Genomic DNA, 24407 nt, shown 5'->3' on the forward strand with positions numbered 1-24407 from the left:
GGATAAGGGGATTCTAAGACCGACAAGGTGGAGGTAAATGAGTTATCTGAAGGCCCTGTATCGCTAATAGCTGTAAGTATGAGAGAACCAACACGCATGCACGCAATTGGACCAACCTGCTTGGCATTGGGCACATGGCCCCTCAAGCTCACATCTGACCAGGGCAGAGATACACGTCTCATGTGGGGTTTCCAGTTCTTCATCGTGGAGCTGGAGGGGGAGGAGGCTGAGGGGGCCACCCACGTATCAGGGGGCTTAACTTTATGCCACAAAATTCAAAGGGTAAGGGTACCTAGCAAGGTAAAAACCAAACACAGGTAAAAGAAACATGACGGTCCTGTTTCCTCAGAATGACCAAAAGGTCTTGATATGAAATGCTGAGGATAAAAGCAAACTGAATTCTAATTTTTAAGAAAGAAATTTGTTTTTTAAAAAAGCTTTAAACAGAGAATAACTTGTATGATGGAACTGTGACTGATTTTTAGGTGCAGTTTTTCAATTTAATAAAAGAGGTGATGAGAGAGCATTAAATATCATGATATAAAAATGCATTTCAAATCTTCCTGTGACAAGAGCCCTTAAAGATGGGAATGGGAGCGCTAACGGTTAGTACCGTCTTGGCCACCAAACAGAACTACATGTAATATTTGTTCAGACCACAGTCAATTTGGCCTAAGTATTTTGGGATTTGGGGCAGAAGATGGAATGTTTTCCCAAAACATTCTGAAGTCACAGAATTTAGCATGTTAGTACTTCTGATGATGTGATAATTACCTTATGTGAATGAGGAGAAACTGGGCTATCTAAATAAAAACTGAAATGGAGGAATTTGGAGTTTAAGAGAAATATGTTCTAATTCTGGGGTTCAGACATATTGTCATATTTTAGAAAAGTCAGGGGGCTCCTGGGTGGCTCAGTCGGTTAAGCATCTGACTCTTGGTTTTGGCTCAGGCCAGGATCTCATGGATCATTGAGAGATCGAGTGCGGTATGGGGCTCTGCACTCAGCGGGGAGCTGCTTGAAGATTCTCTCCTCTGTCCCTTCCCCCACTCATGCACCTACAGGCTCTCTCTAAAGTACATAAATCTTAAAAAAAAAAAAAAAAAAAAGATGGCAACTACCATCTTGCTTTGCAATCCTGCACAGCATCTCTGGATGCAGCTCTTTTGTGGTTTCCAAAGTCTTCAGCTAGCTCAGTTTGGTCAAAACAGCACAAAGCTGAGAGCACAAGGAAACGTAACAGATACATGGAGACCCTGCACGGTGCCCTGTTATGTATTCTCTGAGTCTTGAGAAGAGCCTGCGAATTGAATCTTTGGTCCTGGAGACCACAGCAGGGCAGGGCAGGCCCTGGGCTCAGAGAGGACTGGCTGGAATCAGCACCAGGGCGTCAACATCTTGGGGTCTTGGGAGCGTCAATGCCCTCCCAGAGTCTCAGCTCGCTCACCTGTAAAATGAAAACGGACATTTGTCTTCAGTGAGCACAATGCTGGTCTCTAGGAGAAAAATCGACTTGTGGGTGTGAAATGTGCTCATAGGATGGGGTTTGCCTGACAACTGGGATCATTATTCCCCTCCCTCAGAAGAGACGACGACAGGAGCCACACTCGGTGACTGTTTGAAAGCACACGTCAGTACCCGGATGGGCATGAGTCCAAAGGGCAGGTCGTCTTGATCAAACGGCCATGTTCTAGCAGATAACTGCTCCTGTCCAGTGGTGCTAAGCTCCCCATGAGCCCCGACGCCCCAAGAACTGGCCTGCTACTCTTAACGTGGGATTTCAAGACCAAAACCAAGTAGCAGAAAGCAGTGAATAGTTTAACTCTTTAATAAACACCGAAGAAAAATGAAAATGATTTGGAAATGGCAATAATTTAATGAACCCGTTTTATTCACTGTCATTTACCCTGTCTTGGGGAGGAAAAAAAAAATCAGTCATGTTCCAGATGTTCTTACACCTGAAAGTGAAACTAGTTCACAAAATAAAATCATACATAATCCAGTGCCAAAAACTGGTGATTTATAGAAATCACCCCTCGTTTATTTTTTCCAACACAGAGAAAAAAAAAACATGGTTCAGTAATTCAGTGTTTGGGTCACTGGCAAATACTGTCTGCATCATTCAAAACAAATGTTCCCGGCAGTGAGCTCTGCGGCGCATGGTGACGGCCCAGGAATCTTCCATCGTTCAAATACAACGGAGAACCCACTCGTGAAGATTATGTGAGAAACACGATGCCCTATCACAATGTGCATAAAAAGTCCTTTGAAAAATATACAAATCTTTCAAGGAATGAAAACGCTTCTGTTTTGTTGTTGGTTTTGTTCCTTTTAATGATTAATTTTTGGTTTTTGAAGTCAACTTTTTTGCTGCGAGGAAGGAGTTTTAGGACTTTGTAAGTGGAAACCAACAACGCCGCTGGCCTCTACATACATTTTCCTGCCCCAACATAGAGCTTTCCCCCCGCCCCAAAAAAACCCTCTTTCATGATTTTTGTTATGGTTCAAAAAGTAAAGAAAATGATTTCAAGTATTCAATTCCTATCAAAAATTGGTATCAAAAGTAATAAAGGACCTAGTTTCTTTATAATTCCATGTTTTAAAAAATAACTTAAGAAGCAAGAGGTCCGGCCCTTTACTTGTATAAATACCACAGCGTAACTAGAGTTTCTTAAGACAACGTGGAGAGGAGTCCGTGTTTAGCACCTCGATCATTGATCTTAATGTAGGGAACGTCTCCGACACGGATGGGAGAGTCTTATAAGAAGGTGAAATACTGGAAAAGAAAAACACAAAGAAGGAATATGAAGATTAACACGATTTCACAAAAAAGGCATTATTCCTATTTTAATATTCTCTTTCCAGTGACCCTGTATGTATGCTGTCAGACAATTTTACAAAAGCAGGGAGGAGCTGTGAAAAGAACGGATGCTTCTGTGGCTGGGGACTTATATCCAGAGGCTCCCATAATGGGCTGCTGGCCAGTTCAGCCAGAATCTTCGGAAAGGAAAATTAAGCTCTGTTGTACGCGTGACTGTTCGCACACGTCCTGCGGGGGAGCCATTAGACTTGAATCAGAGACACAGGGTCCAGGCTGGCCTCGCTCCTTATTGGCTACAGCCCTTTCTCTGGCCCCCCTGCCCGTATCAGTAGCACCAGGCACAGTCTTCTTAACTCACAGCGGGGCCCTGAGCCCAGAATGAGATCATGCATGCCAGAACGCGGTGCGAAATGGTACCTGCACAGCGGGAGGCAGTTTTTTATTCATTCCTTAAAGAACTGTTGGAAGGTTCACACTGTAAAACTATCGAAGAGACAGAAGCAAGATGTTTGACGCTTTGGTCATATTCCTAAAACACACGTGAGCCAGTAATCTTGAAATGGGAATACACTGGAACGCGGTGCGACTGTCAGTGCGATCGTTATAAAGCTAAGTAATGTCCTTACACACTGAACAAGAGTGCACTACAGACATGAATTTCTCTGTTTTAAACAGAGTGCAAATTACCCAGCAATTTTTAGAGTGGCTACTGTGTCCAGTAGATGGGAAAGGCAAAATTGGTGGGGGTTATGATGAAGAAAACACAGAGAAGGAGCAAGAATAAAGGTCAGTGACATGTGCTTGTTCTTTATTAACTATTAAAGCATCTATGGGTTTCATTTCATCCCAAAAGTCCTGGCAACAAGAGCCAGGAAAGATCAGGGTATGCTGGACTCGTGATGGTAGCCGCTGGGGATGATGTCTGATTAGTATTTACGGACTCACATGTATTCCTCGCCTATGTTACAACGAAGGGCCACCTTCTCAAAATCAACTGTGCAGTAAAAATGGGCTCCCACTCAGAGTAAGTCTGAAATGGGTCCAGCTCACAGTTTTCAAATTCCTTCCTGAATACTGAACCTAAGAGAGTGGGATAAAGGGTCAATTAGCCAAGAGAGATAAACGCCTGATTATACAAAGAGGACATGTGTCACTTTTCCTTCACAAAGCAATTTCCTTGCTTTTTATTCATTATTTATTTTTATCTGTAGACTCACCTTTCGGGGGTCCTACACAACAGGAGAACATCTTAGCCTTGGAAAAATGGATTACACTCCTTGCAGAGTAAGAATGCAGGAAAGGGAGCGTACTCCCAGTATCACCCAGCTAGCTCCAACAGGAGCAGGAAGTCCTCTCTCCCCCTTTAGAGGTAACATCCCTTTGTTGACCGCCACCAAGTAGTTACCTTTTTAGGTTCATCCAGCTTTTGGCTATTTTGCTAAAGGCCTCTGAACCAGGAGCTGTCATAGCTTCAAAGTCAACTAACTGAAAAAGAAAGAAATTTAGGAATGTAATTAATATGGAGGAGAGAGGCTCACTTTGAGATCTGTTTAACTTCTGGATCTTAAAACAAAAATCTGAGGGCTGGGATTTAAACACACAGCCAACCATCTGCCCTTCTGGCTTCAACATACCTTCCCTTTGGGGATTTTTCCTGCCACTTCTTTTCCACTTGCCATCAAAGCTCCCACGATCACAGAGTAAGCTATCACACTATGTAAATAAAGAATAATTACCTGTCAGTCCTGGTTTCTGAACAGGGATCATATGAAAAGTTCACTATGGATTTTCTGTCGTAAAAGATGAAATTTTACTTAAGAATTCTTTAGAAATTAAACTAAAAAATACTTTCATGTCTTAAAAAAAAATCTACTAATTTACTACTAACAAAAATATTTAGATTCACTATTTTAAGGGTAAATGTGACCCAGAATATTCTTTTTCTGGGGAAAAAAAGGTGTTTCTTTTAAGTAGGAGTTTTCTCCCCACTTGGTTTTTCTATTCTTAGGAAATAATGAATTAGAAGATGTGTCTGCTTCTATTTCTAGCAACTTCACAAGGCTTGGCTTTTAAAAAGCACGTATACCATACACTTTGTAATACAAATTATTAATCTTATTGTTTAAGCATTAAAAACCTCAGTCCCCAAAGAAGAAAAGCAGAACACATTCTCAGAAGGTGCCAACAGACCGGTTTGAAAGGTGATGTGTCCTATAAATTCCCTTCCTGGCATATAACAGACTCACTCCTGCTTCTGACATATCTATTACACACGGGCCGCACGGGCCCTGTGCAGGACACTCTGCGTGCAGATAACCAAAACAAGGCTCTCGCGTCTGAAAACAAGCAGGCTGGCCGGGGAGGCAGACAGCACGCACACTGCGGGGAAAGCCTACAGGTGCAGGGAGTCAAGCCGAGGGGCGCCCACGGGGGCCAAGGGCATGCACGCTGCCTCTTCAGGGTCCAGGCGGGGCATGGGGGGCAGAGGGGAAGGAAGGGAAATGGCTGGCACAGAGGCAGAGCCCGTGTGGACACGAAGGTATGAGGAAAGGCAGGGAGGTGCACTGGAGGGGGAACGGGAGGACCCTCGAGAGGTTCCACAGCATAGTAAAAGGGCAGGTCAAGGAGAGCTGTGACAAGGCCAAGACAAACCAGGAGAGGACACGGACAAGCTTGCACCTGAGCCACCAGGTATAAAGAATGGGGGCAGAGATCCTGAATCTCTACACTGTACACCCGAAGCCAATATAACACTGTATGTGAACTATGCTGGAATTAAAAAAAAAAAGGAAAGAACTGAGGCAGAGAAGGGGCGGAGAAAAGCCTGAAAGCAGGGAGACGAGTCAGAAAGGCACGGGGTGGCGCGGGTTCGAACTATGGTGGTAGTTCTGAGCACAGAGAGGACAGGGGCTGAACAGATGCGGCTCTGAGGGCAAGAGCACGGGTGGCGAGAACTGCACCTCCTTCCCGTGTCCCTCCTTCCCGTGTCACCTCCTTCCCGTGTCACTCCTTCCCGTGTCACCTCCTTCCCGTGTCACCTCCTTCCCGTGTCCCTCCTTCCCGTGTCCCTCCTTCCCGTGTCACCTCCTTCCCGTGTCACTCCTTCCTGTGTCACCTCCTTCCCGTGTCCCTCCTTCCCGTGTCACCTCCTTCCCGTGTCACTCCTTCCCGTGTCACTCCTTCCCGTGTCACCTCCTTCCCGTGTCACTCCTTCCCGTGTCACCTCCTTCCCGTGTCACCCCGGGAGCCAGCACAGCTGCCATGAGGACAAATGGGCAACTGCTGGGTACCCGCACGGCACCCACGTCCATGCTTGATCAAAGGGGGACACACGGAGGGCGTAAGCATGTCATATATTCAGTGCACGCTAGTAACAGGCTGATACTACAGTATTTATGCTCCTAGCTTGTTTCCGTGCCTTTCTAATATAACAACATTTACTACCACATCTAGGAGAGTTTTACTTTTAAAGTGTTAAAGACAGGAACATTCAAGTGTATCATTTTAGCCCAAACATCTTAAATTCAAATTCCACTATCTACTGCACGTCGTACTGGCTAACAGAGAACAGACAGAAACCCTGGTTTTAATGACACCTAAGAAGCTCCTGACGGATTCCTAAGGAGCAAGAATTGATTCACAATAGTACAAGTAGTACAGAATGGCTGGTGACTCAAAAAAGGGCTGGAGGTCGAGTGACGGACCAAAACCGGGGGAAAGGGGGGAAGAGGGCAGGGTGACAGTCTGGGCAAATATCAAAAGTTCAAATACAAGTGCACATGCATGCATGTAGTAGGCCTTCAAGACATCTGTGTTGTCCAGTGAGTGGTCTCCAGCCTGTAAAACGTAAGCACGCTATCTTAGAACAACCTTTCGTAACTCCTTTGATGGTGTGGTAGGTCAAGGACATAACTTCTGGGTGGATTTTGAAAAAAAACAAAGGGGATTTCCTGCAATTGCTTGGGGTACTTTTGGAGCCCAGACACAAGGAGGAGTGCAACCAAAAAGGACATGTTCTTCAATGTAAAAACTTTCAAGTCATAGGCTCTCACCTGGATCCTCGAGAGAGTGGCATTAAATTATAAAAGTAATAAACTAAGGATAAGATTAAGTTGCAAACAGCATCAGCCTCCTAGAAAAAAAAAGACACATGCTCATGAATTTAAATACTAGATTATAAACTAGTTTTTTACAAGGTGATAAGACATAAGAAAAATTTAGCTCGGGAAGAGGATTATTTCATGTCTCTCCTACAGGAACCTACTTTCACATTCTTGCGTATTTTATACTCTGCGCTACCATTTTTTCCTAATGAAAGGGTATATGTACAGTTCAGGGTAAGGCAATATTTTCCAAGCTGTTTTTAAAACTGAAACTTTTTCAGGGCACCTGGGTGGATCAGTCAGTTAAGCAACCAACTCTTGGTTTTGGCCAAGGTCTTGATCTCAGGGTCCTGGGATCGAGCCCCGAGTCGGACTCTGCACTCAGAGGGGTGTCTGCTGGGGATTCTCTCTCTCCCTCTCCATCTGCTCCTCCATTCCCCCTCAATTAATAAATAAATCTTAAAAAAAAAAACAGAAAAACTTTTCTGATAAACATAAAAATATCAGCCTCCTTTAGCGTGACTTGAAATGTCAAAATACGTATTAAGATTAAAATAAAACAAAGTACTCATTAATACCAAATATGGTTTCCCAAGATTCGGATGAGCACACCCTCTGTACTGAGATTTAGGTGATAAATACACTTAATTATATAAAAACCTGGATGCTTAATTATAGGAATGAACTAATTAGATGCAAGAGAAATGAAGTGATTTCCCAGGGGCCAAGGGCATCCACTCCAGAAGTTGGATGGAGTGCCCACAATACTCCCACGAAGGTGACAGGCCGGATCCTGCCTCTAGGGAGCCCCCTTGCATTGGGGTGGGACACGGAGGGAAGAATCACAGACCAGGAGAGGCCCACCAAATGCCCCACAGGCTACTGTCACTACAGACCAACTATGGACAGAGCCCAGACTTACCATATAACACAGTAACTGTGTACATGGATCATTTCCCTTCCTCAATTACTATTGTTATTAAACATGGGAATTGGGGGCACCTGGGTGGCTCAGTTGGTTGAGCATCTGCCTTCGGCTCAGGTCATGATCTCTCAGGGTCCTGGGATTGAGCCCTACGTCGGGGAGAGCGGGGAGTCTGCTTCTCCCTTATACTCTCCCTCTGTGTGCTTTCTCTCTCTCAAATAAATAAAATCTTTAAAAAATAAATAAATATGGGAATTGTTTCTATAAGAATTTTATTTTTATTTTTTCAAAGATTTTATTTATTTATTTGAGAGAGAGAGAATGAGAGGTAGAGAGCACGAGAGGGAAGAGGGTCAGAGGGAGAAGCAGACTCCCCGCTGAGCAGGGAGCCCGATGCGGGACTCGATCCCGGGACTCCAGGATCATGACCTGAGCTGAAGGCAGTCGCTTAACCAACTGAGCCACCCAGGTGCCCTCTATAAGGATTTTTTAAAAAGAAGTCCTTATAGGTCATCAGTGAAAGCTGATCCTAAGCATAAAATGGATAATACCCGTGAATGGGTAGAGGCTTTGAAAAGGTTATAAGCACGGATAAAATGGAAAAAAACAAAAACCTACCCCAAATTCTGATGAAAGAATCAGTACTTTTCCTTTTGCTGTGAGGTCTTTATAAAGCGCATCTATCTCAGCGTGATAGAATTGTGTTCTTTCTTCTGTGGTTTGCGTTTCCACAGAAAAGAGTATGTTGCCAACCCTAAAAATACAACAATGTGTGTCAAAGGCATGCATTATACAATTCAAAGAGCCAAACACGGGGAGTCAAAAAAAAGGAAGGAACTGGTATGCTGATGTGGCACAAGACATATCTGAGAACGTGTCCCACCTTTCTAACTACACACACGGAGGCGTGTTCCATATGCAGGCAGGTTTCCCATAAAATATGGTATTTTGTTCAGTCTAACCAAATGTACATATTATAGGAGCTTAAGCTACTACAGAAGGGAACCACACACAGTCAAGAATGAATGCATGGTAAAGACTTTCTCAGACAGCCTCCCTATTATGATTGAAGATCAGGAGCCAGAACTGTGCGCAGAAGTTCAGGGACTCCACTGTGTTTTTTTAAGCTTCCGCTGCACGCTTAGCTCCGTGACAGGCTCTACAGAGGAGACAAATTTGATGCAACATGCATGTATTATATAAATAAACAGCTCTTAGATCCTATAAAGAGGAACACAGCACAGCTGCTGCATTTATGGAGGAAGAGAGGGAGAACTGAGGCCATGAATTATTATAAGACCACGCACAGGGCGGTCACATAGTGAGTCAGGGTTCAAAAGTGGGAGAGCAGGTCTAATTTAGGGATGTGGAAGACAACGGGAAATGCTCCACGGGGGGAGGGGCCCGAATGTGAAAATCAGGACGGGAGTGAGAGAGGCTCAGAACCAGGAGGTGCGAGGTGACCTCAGGGAACAAGCCGTCCAGCTGAGTGAGCAGGCCAAGTTCTGGCAGGAAAACAGTTGAGGCAAGCAGGAAATGTTGCAAGGGCCACATTATGAAAGGCCTTGAGTGCCTGCCTGGCAGGGGAGCGGGTCCTGGTATCCACAGGCAGTGGAGGGTATGGAGCGGGGAGTGGTTTAACACCCAGTGGAGTGGAGCCTCAGGGACACTGACAAAAGCACTGGAAGCTACCACGAGACCGGGGACGGAGACACCAGAGTCTACTTGAGGGCTCAGAGCCCAGAGCATGATGTAATGAATACGGTGAGACATGGAGGAAAGACGCCACGTTTCTGGGGGAAGCTTTATGTACTCTTTGACACTGTCATTCCCTTTCTGTCTGGAGAACCAGTTCATCTGAGGAGATCTATATCTCACGAGTGGGTGGAAAGGCAGGGGAGTAATTTAAACGTTAACAGCAAACCCTGGAATTCCTTCCCGGGAGGGGAGTGTGGTATTTGTTGGGAAAAGTACTTTGATAAATGGTCTGGGGTAGTTCAAGACCTCAAGGATATGGAAAAGTCACAAAATCTGGGAGTTGCTAAGCTGGTGCTTACTCATGGAGCCTGTGTAGGTTCTGACAGAGAACTTGACAAAGAGGCTCCTGTGGTTTGAGAGTAAAGGCACATGAGAAAGCTGGAGCCCAAGAGGCAGAGGCAAGTCACAGCCCTACTGTGGGGCTGGCAGAAATCAAGCCAGAAGTCCTGATGCAGGAATCATGGCGCCTTGCAGGCGAAGCAACCGAGGGATACATGTTGCAGGGGAGGGGCAAGGTAATCACCCCAAATTCAAGGGATATGGAGGCTCCTAGATGAAGCTTGGGCTTCAGATATAAATTAGACTGGTTAATAAAAAGTCACTGCGGGACTATTTACAAAGTGAAAAATGAGAAGTACTCTAAATGGTCAATAACAAAAAATTAGTAGGAATGCTACAACATCCACAAAATGGAATACTATGCAAGCATTACAAAGGCTTACAAAAATATAAGAAAATGTTCATGATAAAGTAATTGTAAGATACAAAAGAAACAGATTATAAAACAATGTGTGGAGCATAATCTCAGTTTTTAAAGAAAACAACTCAATGATTTTTTTTATCTTTGCTTATCTTTGTATTCTAAATTTTCCATAAGAACAGACTGCACCCCTTTCATAATATATTAAAACCTGTACTTAAAAACTCTTACAATGGCCTTCAATCTGCCAATCTTTCATCTCTTTTCATTTTATCACTAAAAGTGTTGCCCACAAGGAACTTTAAGAACCTGGAAGAATGCTTTCCACATTAGATATTATACCTAATATCTAGAAAGCTGTTAGATCCAGCGTGGTCAGAAAATGTATCTGCTGGCATAATATTCTACAAGTCATGTTAACAAAATAACTGGTTATAGCTACACACTGGCCCTTGATAATTTTCATTTTAGGATAAAGCAAAAGCCGGGTAACGTCTAAGCTCCCGTGGCAATTATCAGACACCAGCCCACCTTTATACTCACACTTAGGAAGCATACATACTTGTCTCCTGTAATCGTGATTGTGAATCCATCATATTCCTTCCCTTGATCTTTGAGGCTGGGAACTTTTGTGTTCACCGTGAACCCATCCTTCGTTTTAGTATTAAACTGCTTTCAGGGAAAAAAAATTCACATTACTAGTGTGTAATTCATTGTAAACCCCCAGGCACTCTTCTGTAGCACTGAGTCCACCTTCTACGTGTTTAAGAAGGGTCACAGAAATCCTGATGCAAGAGGCCATGACCATGCACACCTCTACAGGGACTGGGGACGCCTCTTTCTGTCCCTAACACCCCACACAAACTCCAGGCCCAGGTGGCACTGCCCAGTGCCCCCAGCAGAGGCCGGCACGGAGCCTCAGCAACAAGCTCCCTCAGTCATTGGGGGTGCTGCTCCCTTCTAAGAGTGCCCTTAAGATTTTCTCATGTTTATCTTTATTGGCAGCAACTTGGATTCTTAGCAGAATGGCTGTACCCCAAATCTCATAACTCAAAAAACACCTTGTGCTCACGCTCGTGCTCCTTCAAGGCAGTTTGATTTGAAAAGTACTCAGAGTTATATTTGTCAACTGGAGAATTTCACACACACACACACACACACACACACACACACACACACACACACACTCCAACTCTACAGACCACAGAAAAGTATGTTAAAGGAATTACATAGAGCCAAGAATGGCCTTCAGGGGTGACAAGTATGAAGGCAGTTTCAGATGTCAGCTTTTTATTTAAAATACTCTGGACAGGGAGCCTATGTGGCTCTACTGGTTAAGCGTCTGCCTTCAGCTCAGATCATGATCCCAGGGTCCTGGGATTGAGTCCCGCATCAGGCTCCCTGCTTAGCAGGGAGCCTGCTTCTCCCTCTGCCTGTTGCTCCCCCTTGCTTGTGTTCCCTCTCTCTCTGGCAAATAAATAAATAAAAATCTTTTAAAAAATAAATAAAAATAAAATATTTTTGACAAAGCCAAAATGCCAATAAATAGATTTTGTCGTTACTCCAGAAAAAATCCTCCCCACATTGTTTAGTGTTGCCAACTTTTTTTAAAGGGCTGAGAGACTTGAATAAGAGAACCAAGGATAGACTAAGAGGAGGTTGTGCTTCACGTAAGTCACTACTGGGGGAAAGGTTGTCTAAAACCAGTAAGACCCAGCAGGTGGTCATGAATGGTGCAGAGAAGGAGCAGGGACCAACGAGGCACAAGTGATCAGAGCCAGAATCAGGAACTGGAACAGGAATATCTTCCATGGAGAAGGGGCTTCTAGAGGAAGATGTGTGGTAACATTATATGCCAATTCTCATCTAATGCTCACGACGTACCAGTAAGACAGGGCATGGTCTCCATCTTACCGAGGAGGAGCCCCTGGGAGGGCAGGTCCCACCCGAGTTACTGAGCGGGAAGTGGCAGCGTGGGAACGTGGACCCAAGCCTTCATGACCTCCAGCCACATTATATGCCAATAAGCTGCCTCAAGGGGAGCTGGAGGTATACAGTTGACCTTGACCAATGTGAGGGGTAGCCGACCCCCCAAACCTCTGTATAACTTTTGACTCCCCAAAAACTTAACTGCTAATAGTCTACTGCTGACTAGAAGCCTTACTGATAACATAAAAGGTTAATATGTTATATGTATTCTATACTGTATTCTTATAGTAAAGTAAGCTAGAGAAAAGGTTATTAAGAAATCACAAGGAAGATACATGTATAGGACTGTACTGTATTTATTGAAAAGAATCCACGTATAAGTGGACCCACGCAGTTCAAACCCATGTCGTTCAAGGGTCAGTTGTATTTTAACATGGTTTTTCACCGAAAGAATATTTCAGTGGAAGCTGTTGTCACATCACATTGCACCAAACCCTTTAAAACCAAAGGTATTTATATACTTCTGTGTGTGCCTTTAAAAAATATGTGCTTTCACCACATTCCCGGATGAAAGCTAGGTGTCTAGTGCTGCCAGGGAATGGTCACTTCCACACCACGGCGTGACCTTGCACCAGAAGGCTGGCCCCGGGCGGGCGATGCTCGGCCTCTTGGCTGCACTAAACAACTGCAGACTTGGAGCCCACTAGGCTTTTCTTTTTAAACCACGACATACATAAAACATTAAAACCCTGCTCAGCTGACTTGGCCTTCTACCCAATAGAGTAAATGTAATGCCTAAAATACCAACAAGAAAGAACATGAAAAACTGAGACATGTCAGTTTTCTTTCTGTAGGTCTGTCCCAGAGGCCCTCCGTGGAGCGGTTCTGCCCTCTGGGGGGCATCTGGGGAATTTATGGGAGAGTTTGGTGGCTACAGGGACAGGGGGGTGGAGGGCGGGGGGTGGCGGGAAGGTCTACCACTTAGCATGTGGGGCTGAGAACACTAGATGTCCCACAGGGCAGGGGACAGTCACACATGATGCAAGACTGACTGCCAATGCCCCACTGGGCTTTCATGTCCATGAAGAACCTGTTTATAATTTAATAATCACCTGGGCCTGGAACCAGACTCCATTTCACACTTAGACACTAAATATTTTACATGTTGTTGTTTTTTTTTTTATGTTTTTCATTTATTTAAGTAATCTCTACCCCAACGTGAGGCTCAGAACTACATAGTTTTAATACACACTGAACTTTCCATGAATGTGAACAGCATGTCCAATTGAGGGAAGAGGGTATTAGACATTGTTTGGAAGCTTACTGTTTCAAAAAACCCTGTCGCCACCAACACTGTGGCTCATGATTCATAAGTCAGCAAGTAACGCACAGATATGGGGCCGCATTTGCAGCTGTCAGGTTCAAATGTAAACAGGTGTGAACAACGGCTCCTTTGTTATGGCTTCTCCTGAAGACAAGCCTGAATGCTGACATCCTGAGCTACACACACGCTTGTCTATTATGGATGATTTACCTGGCAGACCTCCTTTTATGGCACGATGGTGATGTTTTAAATAATTTTTTGAGTAGGTGTGATATATTCTCTGTGAATTTCATTTGAGTACAGGAAAGGGGACATTGAACATGGGTACTGAGTTAATGCTGGAGTGGCTTTGAGAAGGTTGAGAACCACTGCATCAGTTCATCTAACACTCGCAATAACCCCCTGAGCTGTGGTCTGGCCAGAATCATTGCTCCTAGTAGACAGAAGCCTGGGATCTAGACCGTGGAAGAGGCTCACCCAAGCCCAGTGAGGCAGATGTGGGCCCTGGCATGCAGAGTACTAGCTCACTGCTTTGTTCATGAAGTGATGTTTCCTGGTTATTCCTTAGAAATCGACAAGCTCTGGCCCTACCCACTTCTCAAATTTTATTTGATGTAATCAAACATCTCTACTATAGCTACAAGAACACTGATTCAACTTTTACGTTAAAGTTCAAAGCATTAATTGGAAAAAATAAAATCCACCTGCTGTTGGCAAATTTTTGAGTAGTTATATTCCCGGGCAGAGAAGAGGTTCATAAAATTAAAATTTCTTAATTTTACACTTTTAAACAATAAAATCTGTCCCTTGAAGTCTCCTTCATCTTGAATTACACTGCTTTTGATGTTAACATTGCCACACCCACACTGCCTTCCATTAGCATTTGCCTGGTATACCTTTCTCCCTTCCCCTTTTTAAACGTTAACTTGCTATGCATGTCTCCTGTAAACAGCACGTAGCTGGACTTTAAAACACCAATCTGAAATCGTCCATCTTTCACTAAGGGACCAATTATAATGCCAGGCTGACTTCTCACTGCCATTACATCCATTTCTTACCGACCCTACTCTTTTCGTAAAGCTTTGAGTTAAATTGACTTTGTTGTCTTTATGCCGTTTCCCTACCTTCTAGGCATTTAGAAGATTATACATCCTACCTCTGTTCTTTCAGTGTTTGCCTTTAAATTTTAATATAGATATTTAAACATGTATTTTTCTGTCAATATCATGGGTCAGTCAGTGATTATATTCTCTCATTGAAAAAATAAATACCTTTACAGTAACAGTTTTACTTCCTCTCTCTACTTTCTTCAACCTCTAATGTTGACATTAGCTAGTACTTTAATTTCAGACATGTATATTTTTTTAACATCAGGCATTAACAATTCATTTCAGTGGCTTATTTGTTCACCATGATTTCTGATATCTCATGTCTTCTTCTTTCTTGGGCTTATTTTGTGAAAGTACATATGTCTTTCAATCATTTTGACAAAGAAAATCTAGATTTGATGAAATTCCTAAATGACTATGCTTGAAACAGTTTTTATTTGACCTTCATACCTGAACACTGGTACAGTGGGTTCAAATAAATTTCCCTTAGTTGTCTTCTGGAATCCACTATTGCTGGAGAAAAGTCGGGCATCTGTGGAATTCTCCTTCTTTAGTATTTGGTTTTTTTCTGGAAGCTTGAAGATGTTTTTATTTTGGGTGTGTATTAAAATATACATCCCATAAATTTGCCCCTTTAACCATTTCTGAATGTATAGTTTGATGGCATTAAGTACATTCACACTGTTTGCAACCATCACCACTGTCCATCCACAGAACTTCCCAAATACAAACTCTGTCCCCATTAAGCACTGACTCCCTCCCCCAGCCCCTGGCAGCCACCATTCTACCTTCTGTCTCTATGAATTTGGCTCCTCTCGACACCTCACATGAGTGGAATCACAGGGTATTTGTCCTTTTGTGACTGGCTTATTTTATGTAGCATAATGTCCTCAAGCGTCATCCATGTTGTAGCCTGGGTCACAATTTCCTTCCTTCTCAAGGCTGAATAATATTCCATTGTATGGCTAGACCACATATGATTTATCCATTCATCCATCAATGGACACTTGAGCTGCTTCCACCCCTTGGCTACTGTGAACAACACTGCCACGAACATGGGTGTACAAATATCTGTTCAAGTCGCTTCTTTCAATTCTTTTGAGCACACGTCTAGAGGTGGAGTTGTTGGATCATATGATAGTTCTATGTCTAATTTTTTTGAGGAACTCTTTTTCACCTTGAAGTCCCCAAATTTTATCAGAATGTGTCTAGGTGTCAATGTTGAACATCATGCTGAACATCCGGGGGCCCTCAACTGATCTTTTCATCTCTCTACAAGCTTTCCTTCTTCTGTTTTGTTGACTAATTGCTCTGCTTTTCTTTTTTTCTTTGCTCTGATTCTTTATCTTTCTTCTCTCCTTTCAGAATTTCTATCAGGTCCATTCTTCATCTTCTATGTTCATCATCTCTTGTAGTTTATATTTCTTTGTCTTTTACATACTACATTCTGGGAGAATTCATTGATCTTCCAGCTCATATATATTTGATATTCAGCCGTCGTTAATGTACTAGCCTATCTGAGATTATTTTCTAATTTATGAGAATTCTATTTTTTTTCTGTTGCTATCTATCTATCTATGAAATTGGTTTATGTACTTTCTATTGAGGTAAAATTTACATACAATGAACTTCACATGTATAATTTGATGCATTCTGACAAATGTACATACCCATGTGCCCATGTACCCACTATACCACCAAGATGCAGTGTATTGCCGTCATTCTGGAAAGCTGCCTCCTGCCCCATTAAGGTAAACCTCACTCCTCATAAGCCACCATTGTTCTGGTACCTATCCCCATAGGTCAGACCTCTTAGAAATGGAATCGTACTCTTTTGTATGTGGCTTCCTTTGCTCAACATCGTGTTTCTGAGGTCCACCGCGGTTGCTGTGTGTAGTAGTCCCCTCGCTCCGTTTTGTTACTGAGTAGCATTCCATCACTGGCCTCCCCGAGAAGTGATGGCAGACCCTTGTGAGACCTTCTGATCGGGAAGACGGCCTCTGGACAAGGAAAGCGGAGAACTGGCACACAAACCTTGGGCCATATGCAAAACCTGAGTAGTGGCTTCTGTGAGGGTGGGCACCGACTCCGACTTCGTTCACCCTTCGAGATAAAGGGGGCAGGACCCACATCTGGGTCCTTGCTGGGCCTCACGATGAGACCGCGGATGCCACAGAGCCTTGTTCTCTGTCCGGCATCCTAAGTGAACCAAGTGCTGGATTACAGACAACGTGTCTTGTGAACCGATTACCCATCTGAATTGGAGACCACGGGCTTTCGGGTCCTCCGATTTTCTTTTGGACTTTTTACAGTTTCCATTTCCCTGCTGAGATTCTTCATCATTATGTAAATGTTTTCCTTTAAGTCCTTGAACACGTTTATGAAGCAAAGACTTTAAAAGAGCTAATTCCAACTTCTGCATCATCTGGGGGGTCTGTTCCTGTTAAATGGTTTTGTTTTTCTTGGTTATGGGTCACGTTTTCCTGCTTCTTCATTTATCTAATAATTAAGACGTCTAGACTGTGTTTCCTTCCTTTAAAGGGTGTTGAGTTTTGTGTTGGCAGGCAGTCAAATCACTAGCAGATCCATTTAATCCTTTCAGGCTTGGTTTTTTTCTCTGTAAGGGCACTCTATTTTGTCCTAGGATATGAACCTCATTCTAAGTGGTCTTACACCTAAAGTGTGTCCTTCCTGGGGTCGTCACAAGATGCTCAAGGTGCTCATGGGATCCCTCCATCCTGGCAAGGCCACAACTCCACTGTCTCTCAGTGGTGTCAAACTGCTGATAGCTCTGTTCAGCTCTCACCCCCACAGCGGCCACTCTCTGCAGAGCCTCTCAGAGTCTCACTGCCCGCACACAGTCGAGCTCTCAGCGAAGGATGACAAGGATCTCCCATGCTGACCTCCAGGTACTCCTCACCTTGAGCAGCTCCCTCCTCTTCTGGACTCTGCCCTGTAAAGTCCAGACACTTGAACAGATCCCAGCTCCAATCGCTGCCTCCTTAGCTCAGTAAGACCACCATGGTCTGTTTAGGCTCCACATGCACAGTGGTTTAGTACCTAACCCAGGTAGAGAGCTGGGGTGAACCTGGGCTCACCTCAGGTGTTCCCCTCTTCTCGAAAATCACAGTCTTGTAATTGCCAACACCTGAAAATAGTTGCCTTGTATTTTGTCCACTTTTAGAATTGCTATGGTGTGGAAAGGCAGTCAAGTACTCAGTACTCCACTGTATCCAGAAGCAGAATTCAACTGTAGAGATTTTTAGTTTCCTTCTGTTTCCTGTATCAACTGCTTCCTCACAGATTTGCTTTTATGTTTGAGACTGATGCCTGTGTCTTATTTTGGTTCTTATTCAGAGTGTGTTTACATTAGTGTTTTCAGGTAGAATGCCTTATAAATTTTAAAATACTTATAGCATAATATTAATGAACATGCATTTAAAGTTATGAATTCTTTTTAAAAAGTGCTCTAGTTTGTTTGTTTTTCTAAAAACACCTCCCAGGATTTTGACGATAAACTTACCTTCATAATCGGAAGAAGATCTTCTACTTTGTGTACCTTTTCCAGAGCTTCTCTAACTTCCAATAATCCTTTAGGATTATTAGCTCTTAAAAAGAGAAAGAGCAACAGACAGAGAGAGAGAGAGAGGGAGATGGCAACTAAAATTAATACAGAAATGTAATAATTAATTACATTAATTGCTATTACCTTTAATTTAAATAAATCATCCTCAATTGTGAGCAGCTCAATATTCAAAATGGTGGGCCAGAACAAAAGTTTCTAAATAATGGGATGGTTTAATCCTCATGAATTTGGGGCTGCAGATGGCAATTAAGAAAATAGCAGCCCATCTAGAAAGTGAAACAGGGAAAAGCAGAACAGATTGACAGCCAGTGTGTATATATACATGTATGGATCTTGGTTTGGCCATGAAACCTTGATTCTCCTATGCCATCTCTGAAATTAGAAGTGATTTTTTTTTTTCCTTTCTGAAGTCGCTCAAATGGAAGTATCCTGCTAGGTTTTTATACCAATTTTATATTTTCTTGGTGATAATGATCCATTCAGAATTCTTTTTCCCCCAGTGTTTTGTTATTATATCTATGCCATATGGCCTTTCATGTGAGGGAGAATGAATATGACGGCTGAAATCCTTAATAAAGAAATTCAAAGAAACGTCCTTCTCTTTAGAGAAAAGAGATCAGAAAAGTCACAATATTGTAAGATTAAAAACACTCTGTGGATTTGTGAAGCTGTTAAAAGAAGGTTGATAAGTCATTACTGAAAGACTTTATGATTCCAAACACTGTGTAAACATTTGATATACTTTGTTTAGTCTGTCAATAGGCTTAGTTTTCAAGTTTTGCAAATATAACTGATGTAAAATATATCAAAGCTAGCAATTACTATGAAAAAGAAAACTGAAGGATTACCCGTGATAAACAAGAATTCTATCTTTAATAAAATGAAGAATCTTCTCAAAATACTCCAGGTATCTCATGTTAATCACCTGACCCCTGTAAGAAAAAAAAAATTGAAGGATCTTTTTACAAAGGAACGTATCTGAAACAACATCTGATTTCCAAGTTGATTCAAATGAACAATAAGAGAGCCAAGAGAATAATGTAGCAAAAAAGTTTGGAAAATGTGGTTGCTTGCGACCAATGAATAGAAGCAGCAAAGAACTGTCTTGGTAAGATGGTTCGTCAGCTCTTGCAGCTTTTTCTGGTAGGAAAGGCACCAAACTCAGCCCCGGAGATGCCAAAATGGGAAGAAAAATCCCTAAGTACTTCTAGGCCAATTTCCTTTTAGGAAGCCCTTTAGTTTTTCTCCTCTCCCTTGGTTCTCCCGGTAATATTATCTGCTCCCGCTCCTTCTTGCAGTCGAGCTCACGTGTGGCCTTCGTCTCTGCCTGCTCTAAATATTATTTTACTCACATTTCTATCCCCACCTCCTAGTTTTAAAACTCTCCCCCCGAACTTCATGTACAGCCAACATGCTGATGTACACACCCCACTGGCACACCTGTGTCCGACACGTACACACCCAACTGCTCCCTGGGTTCCCTATCGACATCTCAAACCTCAAATCCACAACTGTGAGCAGGAAGTCACGCCTGTACCCTGCACTGCCGCCAGCCCCAGCCCCAAACACGGCCACCTACTTTTTGTCCTACTGTCACCTGGCCGACTGGAAGGACCGCACACCTGAGCCAGAGTGGGGACTGTCCCCCATGGCTCCCCACGCTCTCCCTCATTTCCAACCCACCACCAGTGCTCCTGAGTCGACACTCTTAAGACCCACCCCGTCCCCCCCTCCCCACTCACTTCCACAAAGCTGATCCTTGTTCATCCGAATTATTACACAACTTTCCAACCACTTCCCTTCCCTCCCGGGTCACCACCTTCTCTCAGCAATCCTGCCACCGACAGCCAAAGTGACCATCTGAATGTGCAAATCTGCTCTGCCACTTCTCTGCTTACAAGCTCTGAACAGCTCTCCGTCATCTTAAAAAAAAAAAAAAAAGCCTTAAATGGCATATAAAGTTATTTATATTTTGAAAGAAAGTTTTTATATTTGGGTCTCTGCCTGTTTTTCAAGCTTCAATCCCTGACGATACTCTCTGAATTGTAAGCTAATCACCAGTCCTAATGAAGGAGTCATCCTTTCCTGACCATGCCTGACTCGCTTGTGCATCCATGCCTCATCCACCTCTCTGCTTCCCATCTCCCCAAACAGCACAAGCATCACCTAGAGGCTGGTGATGGACACCCCTCTTCTGTGTCCCCCTGCGTCCTGTACACATGACCACCATCACTCTTAACATGCTACGTCGCAGTTTACCAGTCTGGCCTCACTAAGCTACGTCACTTATTGCACAGCACAACACATGGACAGTGGCCTTCAGTTAAAGCCAGCGGAGTCTAGCTATATATGCCACAAATTAGAAAAACAGGAACACACAAGTCACAAAAGGAAAAGAATTTTTTTTTCTAGGAAGTCAAAAAAAAAGTATAAGTGACATTTCCATTAAACTTAACGTCAGAGTTGTACTGAAGGATACTTTCTTGATCAGGCTTCTGGAAGGAGAAGCATTTTAGACGTGACACAACTACCACATTTGTAAATTTTATCTAGAAGTAAATTCATGGCTCCCCTTGAAGCTGATGTTCTTTAACATCTGTTCATCATCTATTTCGAGGGTGGCTAAGCACATGAAGGTGGATAAGTACCCATGTCCCTAATTTGCAGAGGCTCTGGACAAGACAGAAGCTCTCCCATTAACCTGGCTCACCCTTTCAGGAAGGTTAGCTACCAGAGTGTTACGGAGCCAACCCCTCTGTTTGTTGGGGTTTTAGACATGGCACAGGGGAGCGCTTCCCCCACCACAATTCTTGTCCAAGAATTCTTTGAGCCACGCAACATAATCAGGGTATTATGGGAAATGTAATGTTCTCCCTCTAATTACTTGCTATGATGTTTTAGGACCCTTTGAGAAGGACATCCTAGGCAAAAATCTGGCGGTCTTCCCTTCAACTGAGCTGTGCATCAAAGAGAAGAGCCAGAGGAAGGAGCATGGCATGTCCTGCATTTCTTCCTGCAACTGGATTAGCTGAAGTGAATGCAGGCAGGACCCCACAGGTACAGAGCTAATCTGTGTATGCCCTTGTCCAAAAGTCACCAGGGAAGGAGCAAGGGTCACTCACGGTCTCCATGACCTATTTGGAATAAACTCCCATGAAAATAGGAAAGATGCACAAAAGGTTCCTACCTGATCAAATTGATGTGGTTATTAAAACCTCTGCTAAGACTTCGTGCTGGCATTTGATCTAACCACAACACTGGCTGGTCTGGGTCGGCAATCCTATAAAATGGAGCTTGTTAAAGACGAAGACCTTATAAAACCTACAAATGCTCAAAAGCATTAACAATAAAACATGAGAAGTCTTTGCAAAAGCGGGGAGAAAGCAACTGCTCAGCCTGTTACATCTAAAAATATGCAACACCAACCTGCAGATTCCAAATAGATGTTCCAGTTGGACCAAGTAGGAAGTCAGTACAGGTTTACTAGAAGGGCAGTATTTTTCTCATATAAATGAGCATCAGTGGTTTCTCCTACTAAATTGTAGCTGGTTAGGCAGGCACACACTTCAACTATCAAAGGACTGGTACACCGAAGTTCATTCAAAGGCACCACAGATCATATTGTGCTCTTTCAAAGGGACTGCTTTTTCTAAAACACTTCACTTAAAAAATATGCTTGGAAACTTGACAGCACTCAATCCCTATAATTCATAAACACTAGTTGAGTGTATTGCAAAGAATAATGATGCCAGTAATTTCTGACAAACTTGAGAGAGGAAAATGTAACTTTTAAGGCCTATTGTTAGCAGACAAAACAAGATTCAAAACCTGTTAACTAAGTGGGAGGTACGGGTTTCCAGTTATGGAAACAAGTCACAGGGATGAGAGGCCCAGCACGAGGACCACAGTCAGCGATACTGTAACAGTGCTGTTTGGGGACAGGTGGTAGCTACACTCGTGTGAGCATGGTGTAACATACACACTGGTCACATCTCTATGCCAAACACCTGAAACTCACGGAATACTGTGCGTCAACTATACTATTTCAAAACACCTGTTAACTAGAGGAGGCTTCTACTGTTTTAAAATAACACTTCGAGTTTATTTTCATTTAAAGATTAGTCACCGTCTCCACTTTACTGCGATGTCAAACATGTCTCTCCATTGCATTAGCCGTGTTTTCCCATTCATTCGAACTTTCGAGTTGGTCCACGTACGCTGGACAGCTTGCATGACCTCCAACGCCGCCAAACCCATGGCTAAAAGAAGGAAAAGTTGAGAAAACAAGCATTTGTAAGTACACTTGAGAGGAACTGATTATCACCCACTTTACACAGTCTTGAGGATAACTCCAGAGTCACTGTAGAAAGAATCGTTAAGTATTGGTAATTTAACAAGACCAGAGATACATTACAGTTGTGACGGTCCTAATAAAACTAAAATCTATCAGGGGAACATAGAGGCACCCCCAAAGTTGTCTCCTCCCAGCTCTGCCTCCTACTGATGCAACTGGAGGTTTAAATTCTCCCTCGCTCCCACACTAAGCAAACAGCTCCCGTGGATGAACCGTCTGATCTGCAGTGATGACCTAAGACCTATATTCTGTATCTACACTATTGCAACAGCATAAAAGTCATGCTGGCGGCAGTCTTCTTCCAGAATTCTCTGTGAATGAATCGCTACACTTTTGTCTCGATCAAATGGAGATTCTGAGTCAACAGCACAAATGATTTTTTTTTTTTTAAGCACAACATGGTTTGACAATCCCTGCTCTTATGTCAGAAATAGTTCCATGTTCAGACAGTTTCAGAATACCTCTGTGTATTCTCTTGTTTGGCAGGAAACCAGGTGTCTCATATTGCATCAGTGATCCCAAACGATCAGCTACACAGATGAGCTCTTGTACCTCGGGCTTATAACTCTCAAAGTTCTGATGTAACACGTCTCTGGAAGAAACATTACATACATGGTAAGGACTTTTACGACAGATGTCTGGTAATCCAATTTCACCTGGAAAACAGTCACTTCCTCCACTGGAAAACTAATCAAGAAACCTATGACCACAGAATCTTTACTTCAGTGCTTGGCACCTAACCACACACAAATTGAAAGGCGGAATCTTCGTGAGTGTGTGCACACACAATTATTTTCACATGCTTGAGAGTAACACTGATAACTGGAGTGCAATTCAGAAGATACCTGTGACCATTATTTGCTTTAAAAAACTTCCCCAGAATATATAAACTGCATGGACTGTCTTTATCAACATGCAACCAAATCTCTGCCCTATGTTCATCCCCTACCCCTGCCCCAAGTCATACTATACCAAGTATACTTAGAAATGGCCTATGTGACTAGCATGAATTGTTTAGCTGCCAACCTCCTTGAAGTTTGCATAACAAAGTTTGCAATTTTAAGTTATAGGTTATGTAGAGGTCACCAAGACCACCCTCAGGTTCAGTAATTCACTAGGAAGAATCAGAGGATTGCACAGTTGTCCTCATGGCTGTGATTTATTACAGCAAAATGACACAAGCACGAGCATCAAAGGGGAAAAGCTCCTGGGGCGAAGTCCAGAGCAAACCAGGCGCAAGCTTCCATGGGCCCGTTCCCAGGGGAGACACAGAGGATTAACTCCCCCGTGTGAAATGCTGCCAACCACGGAAGCTCATGAGACACTCATTGCTCAGGGTTTCTATCGGGGGCTGATCATATAAGCAGCCACTAGCCGGCAAGTACCCATATTCCAGACACCCAGAAGGAAAGTCGGTGTTTAGCATAGACCATGCTGTTTGAACAAACAGCTTAGGTACAGTGAGCCACTCGTCAACTCCTAAAATCCAAGTGCCCAGATGCCACCCAGGGGCCAGCAGACTTTTCTAGAGACAGCAGTGCAGGCCTGCCATGTTAATGCTCTTCTGCACACAGATGATTCTCTAAAAAGGAGTGGTAGAGAATATATATAACCTCTCTGACTAGTCTATTTTAATACTTCTGATTACATAATAATTGATACACACAGAAGCATACAACCTCATTAACCCAATTTAAGAACTAGAACAATTATGTCTATTTGTATGCTATCTTCTCCATCCACCCTATTCTCCTGCCTCCCAGCAAGAGAGGACTTATCTTGAATTTTATGTTCATGA

At 43.2% G+C, this 24407-nt stretch overlaps 1 protein-coding gene across 5 annotated transcripts in view; it reads right to left on the minus strand.

Moving 5' to 3' along the window:
- Positions 1-1998: 1998 nt before the first annotated feature.
- Positions 1999-24407, minus strand: part of TTC13 (tetratricopeptide repeat domain 13) — a 91333-nt gene continuing 68924 nt past the window's right edge. For 2 of the 5 annotated variants that reach the window (XM_028104549.2, XM_028104551.2), the window contains 11 exons: positions 23071-23201; positions 22382-22514; positions 21443-21535; positions 19104-19187; positions 18193-18277; positions 10870-10976; positions 8468-8603; positions 6874-6953; positions 4456-4534; positions 4227-4306; positions 1999-2776 (listed from right to left, as the gene is read on the minus strand). In XM_028104549.2, the coding sequence (XP_027960350.1) occupies positions 2662-2776; positions 4227-4306; positions 4456-4534; positions 6874-6953; positions 8468-8603; positions 10870-10976; positions 18193-18277; positions 19104-19187; positions 21443-21535; positions 22382-22514; positions 23071-23201 (1123 nt within the window). In that variant the 3' untranslated portion in view covers positions 1999-2661. Of the gene's footprint in view, positions 2777-4226; positions 4307-4455; positions 4535-6873; positions 6954-8467; positions 8604-10869; positions 10980-18192; positions 18278-19103; positions 19188-21442; positions 21536-22381; positions 22515-23070; positions 23202-24407 lie in introns of those variants that run through there. The other 3 variants (XM_028104550.2, XM_028104548.2, XM_028104553.2) reach the window with 2 other exon arrangements.

Source organism: Eumetopias jubatus, unplaced genomic scaffold, assembly GCF_037043125.1.
Source record: "Eumetopias jubatus isolate StellerSeaLion01/CBP00866 unplaced genomic scaffold, mEumJub1_p1.0 scaffold_17, whole genome shotgun sequence".
Classification (NCBI taxonomy): Eukaryota; Metazoa; Chordata; class Mammalia; order Carnivora; family Otariidae; genus Eumetopias; species Eumetopias jubatus.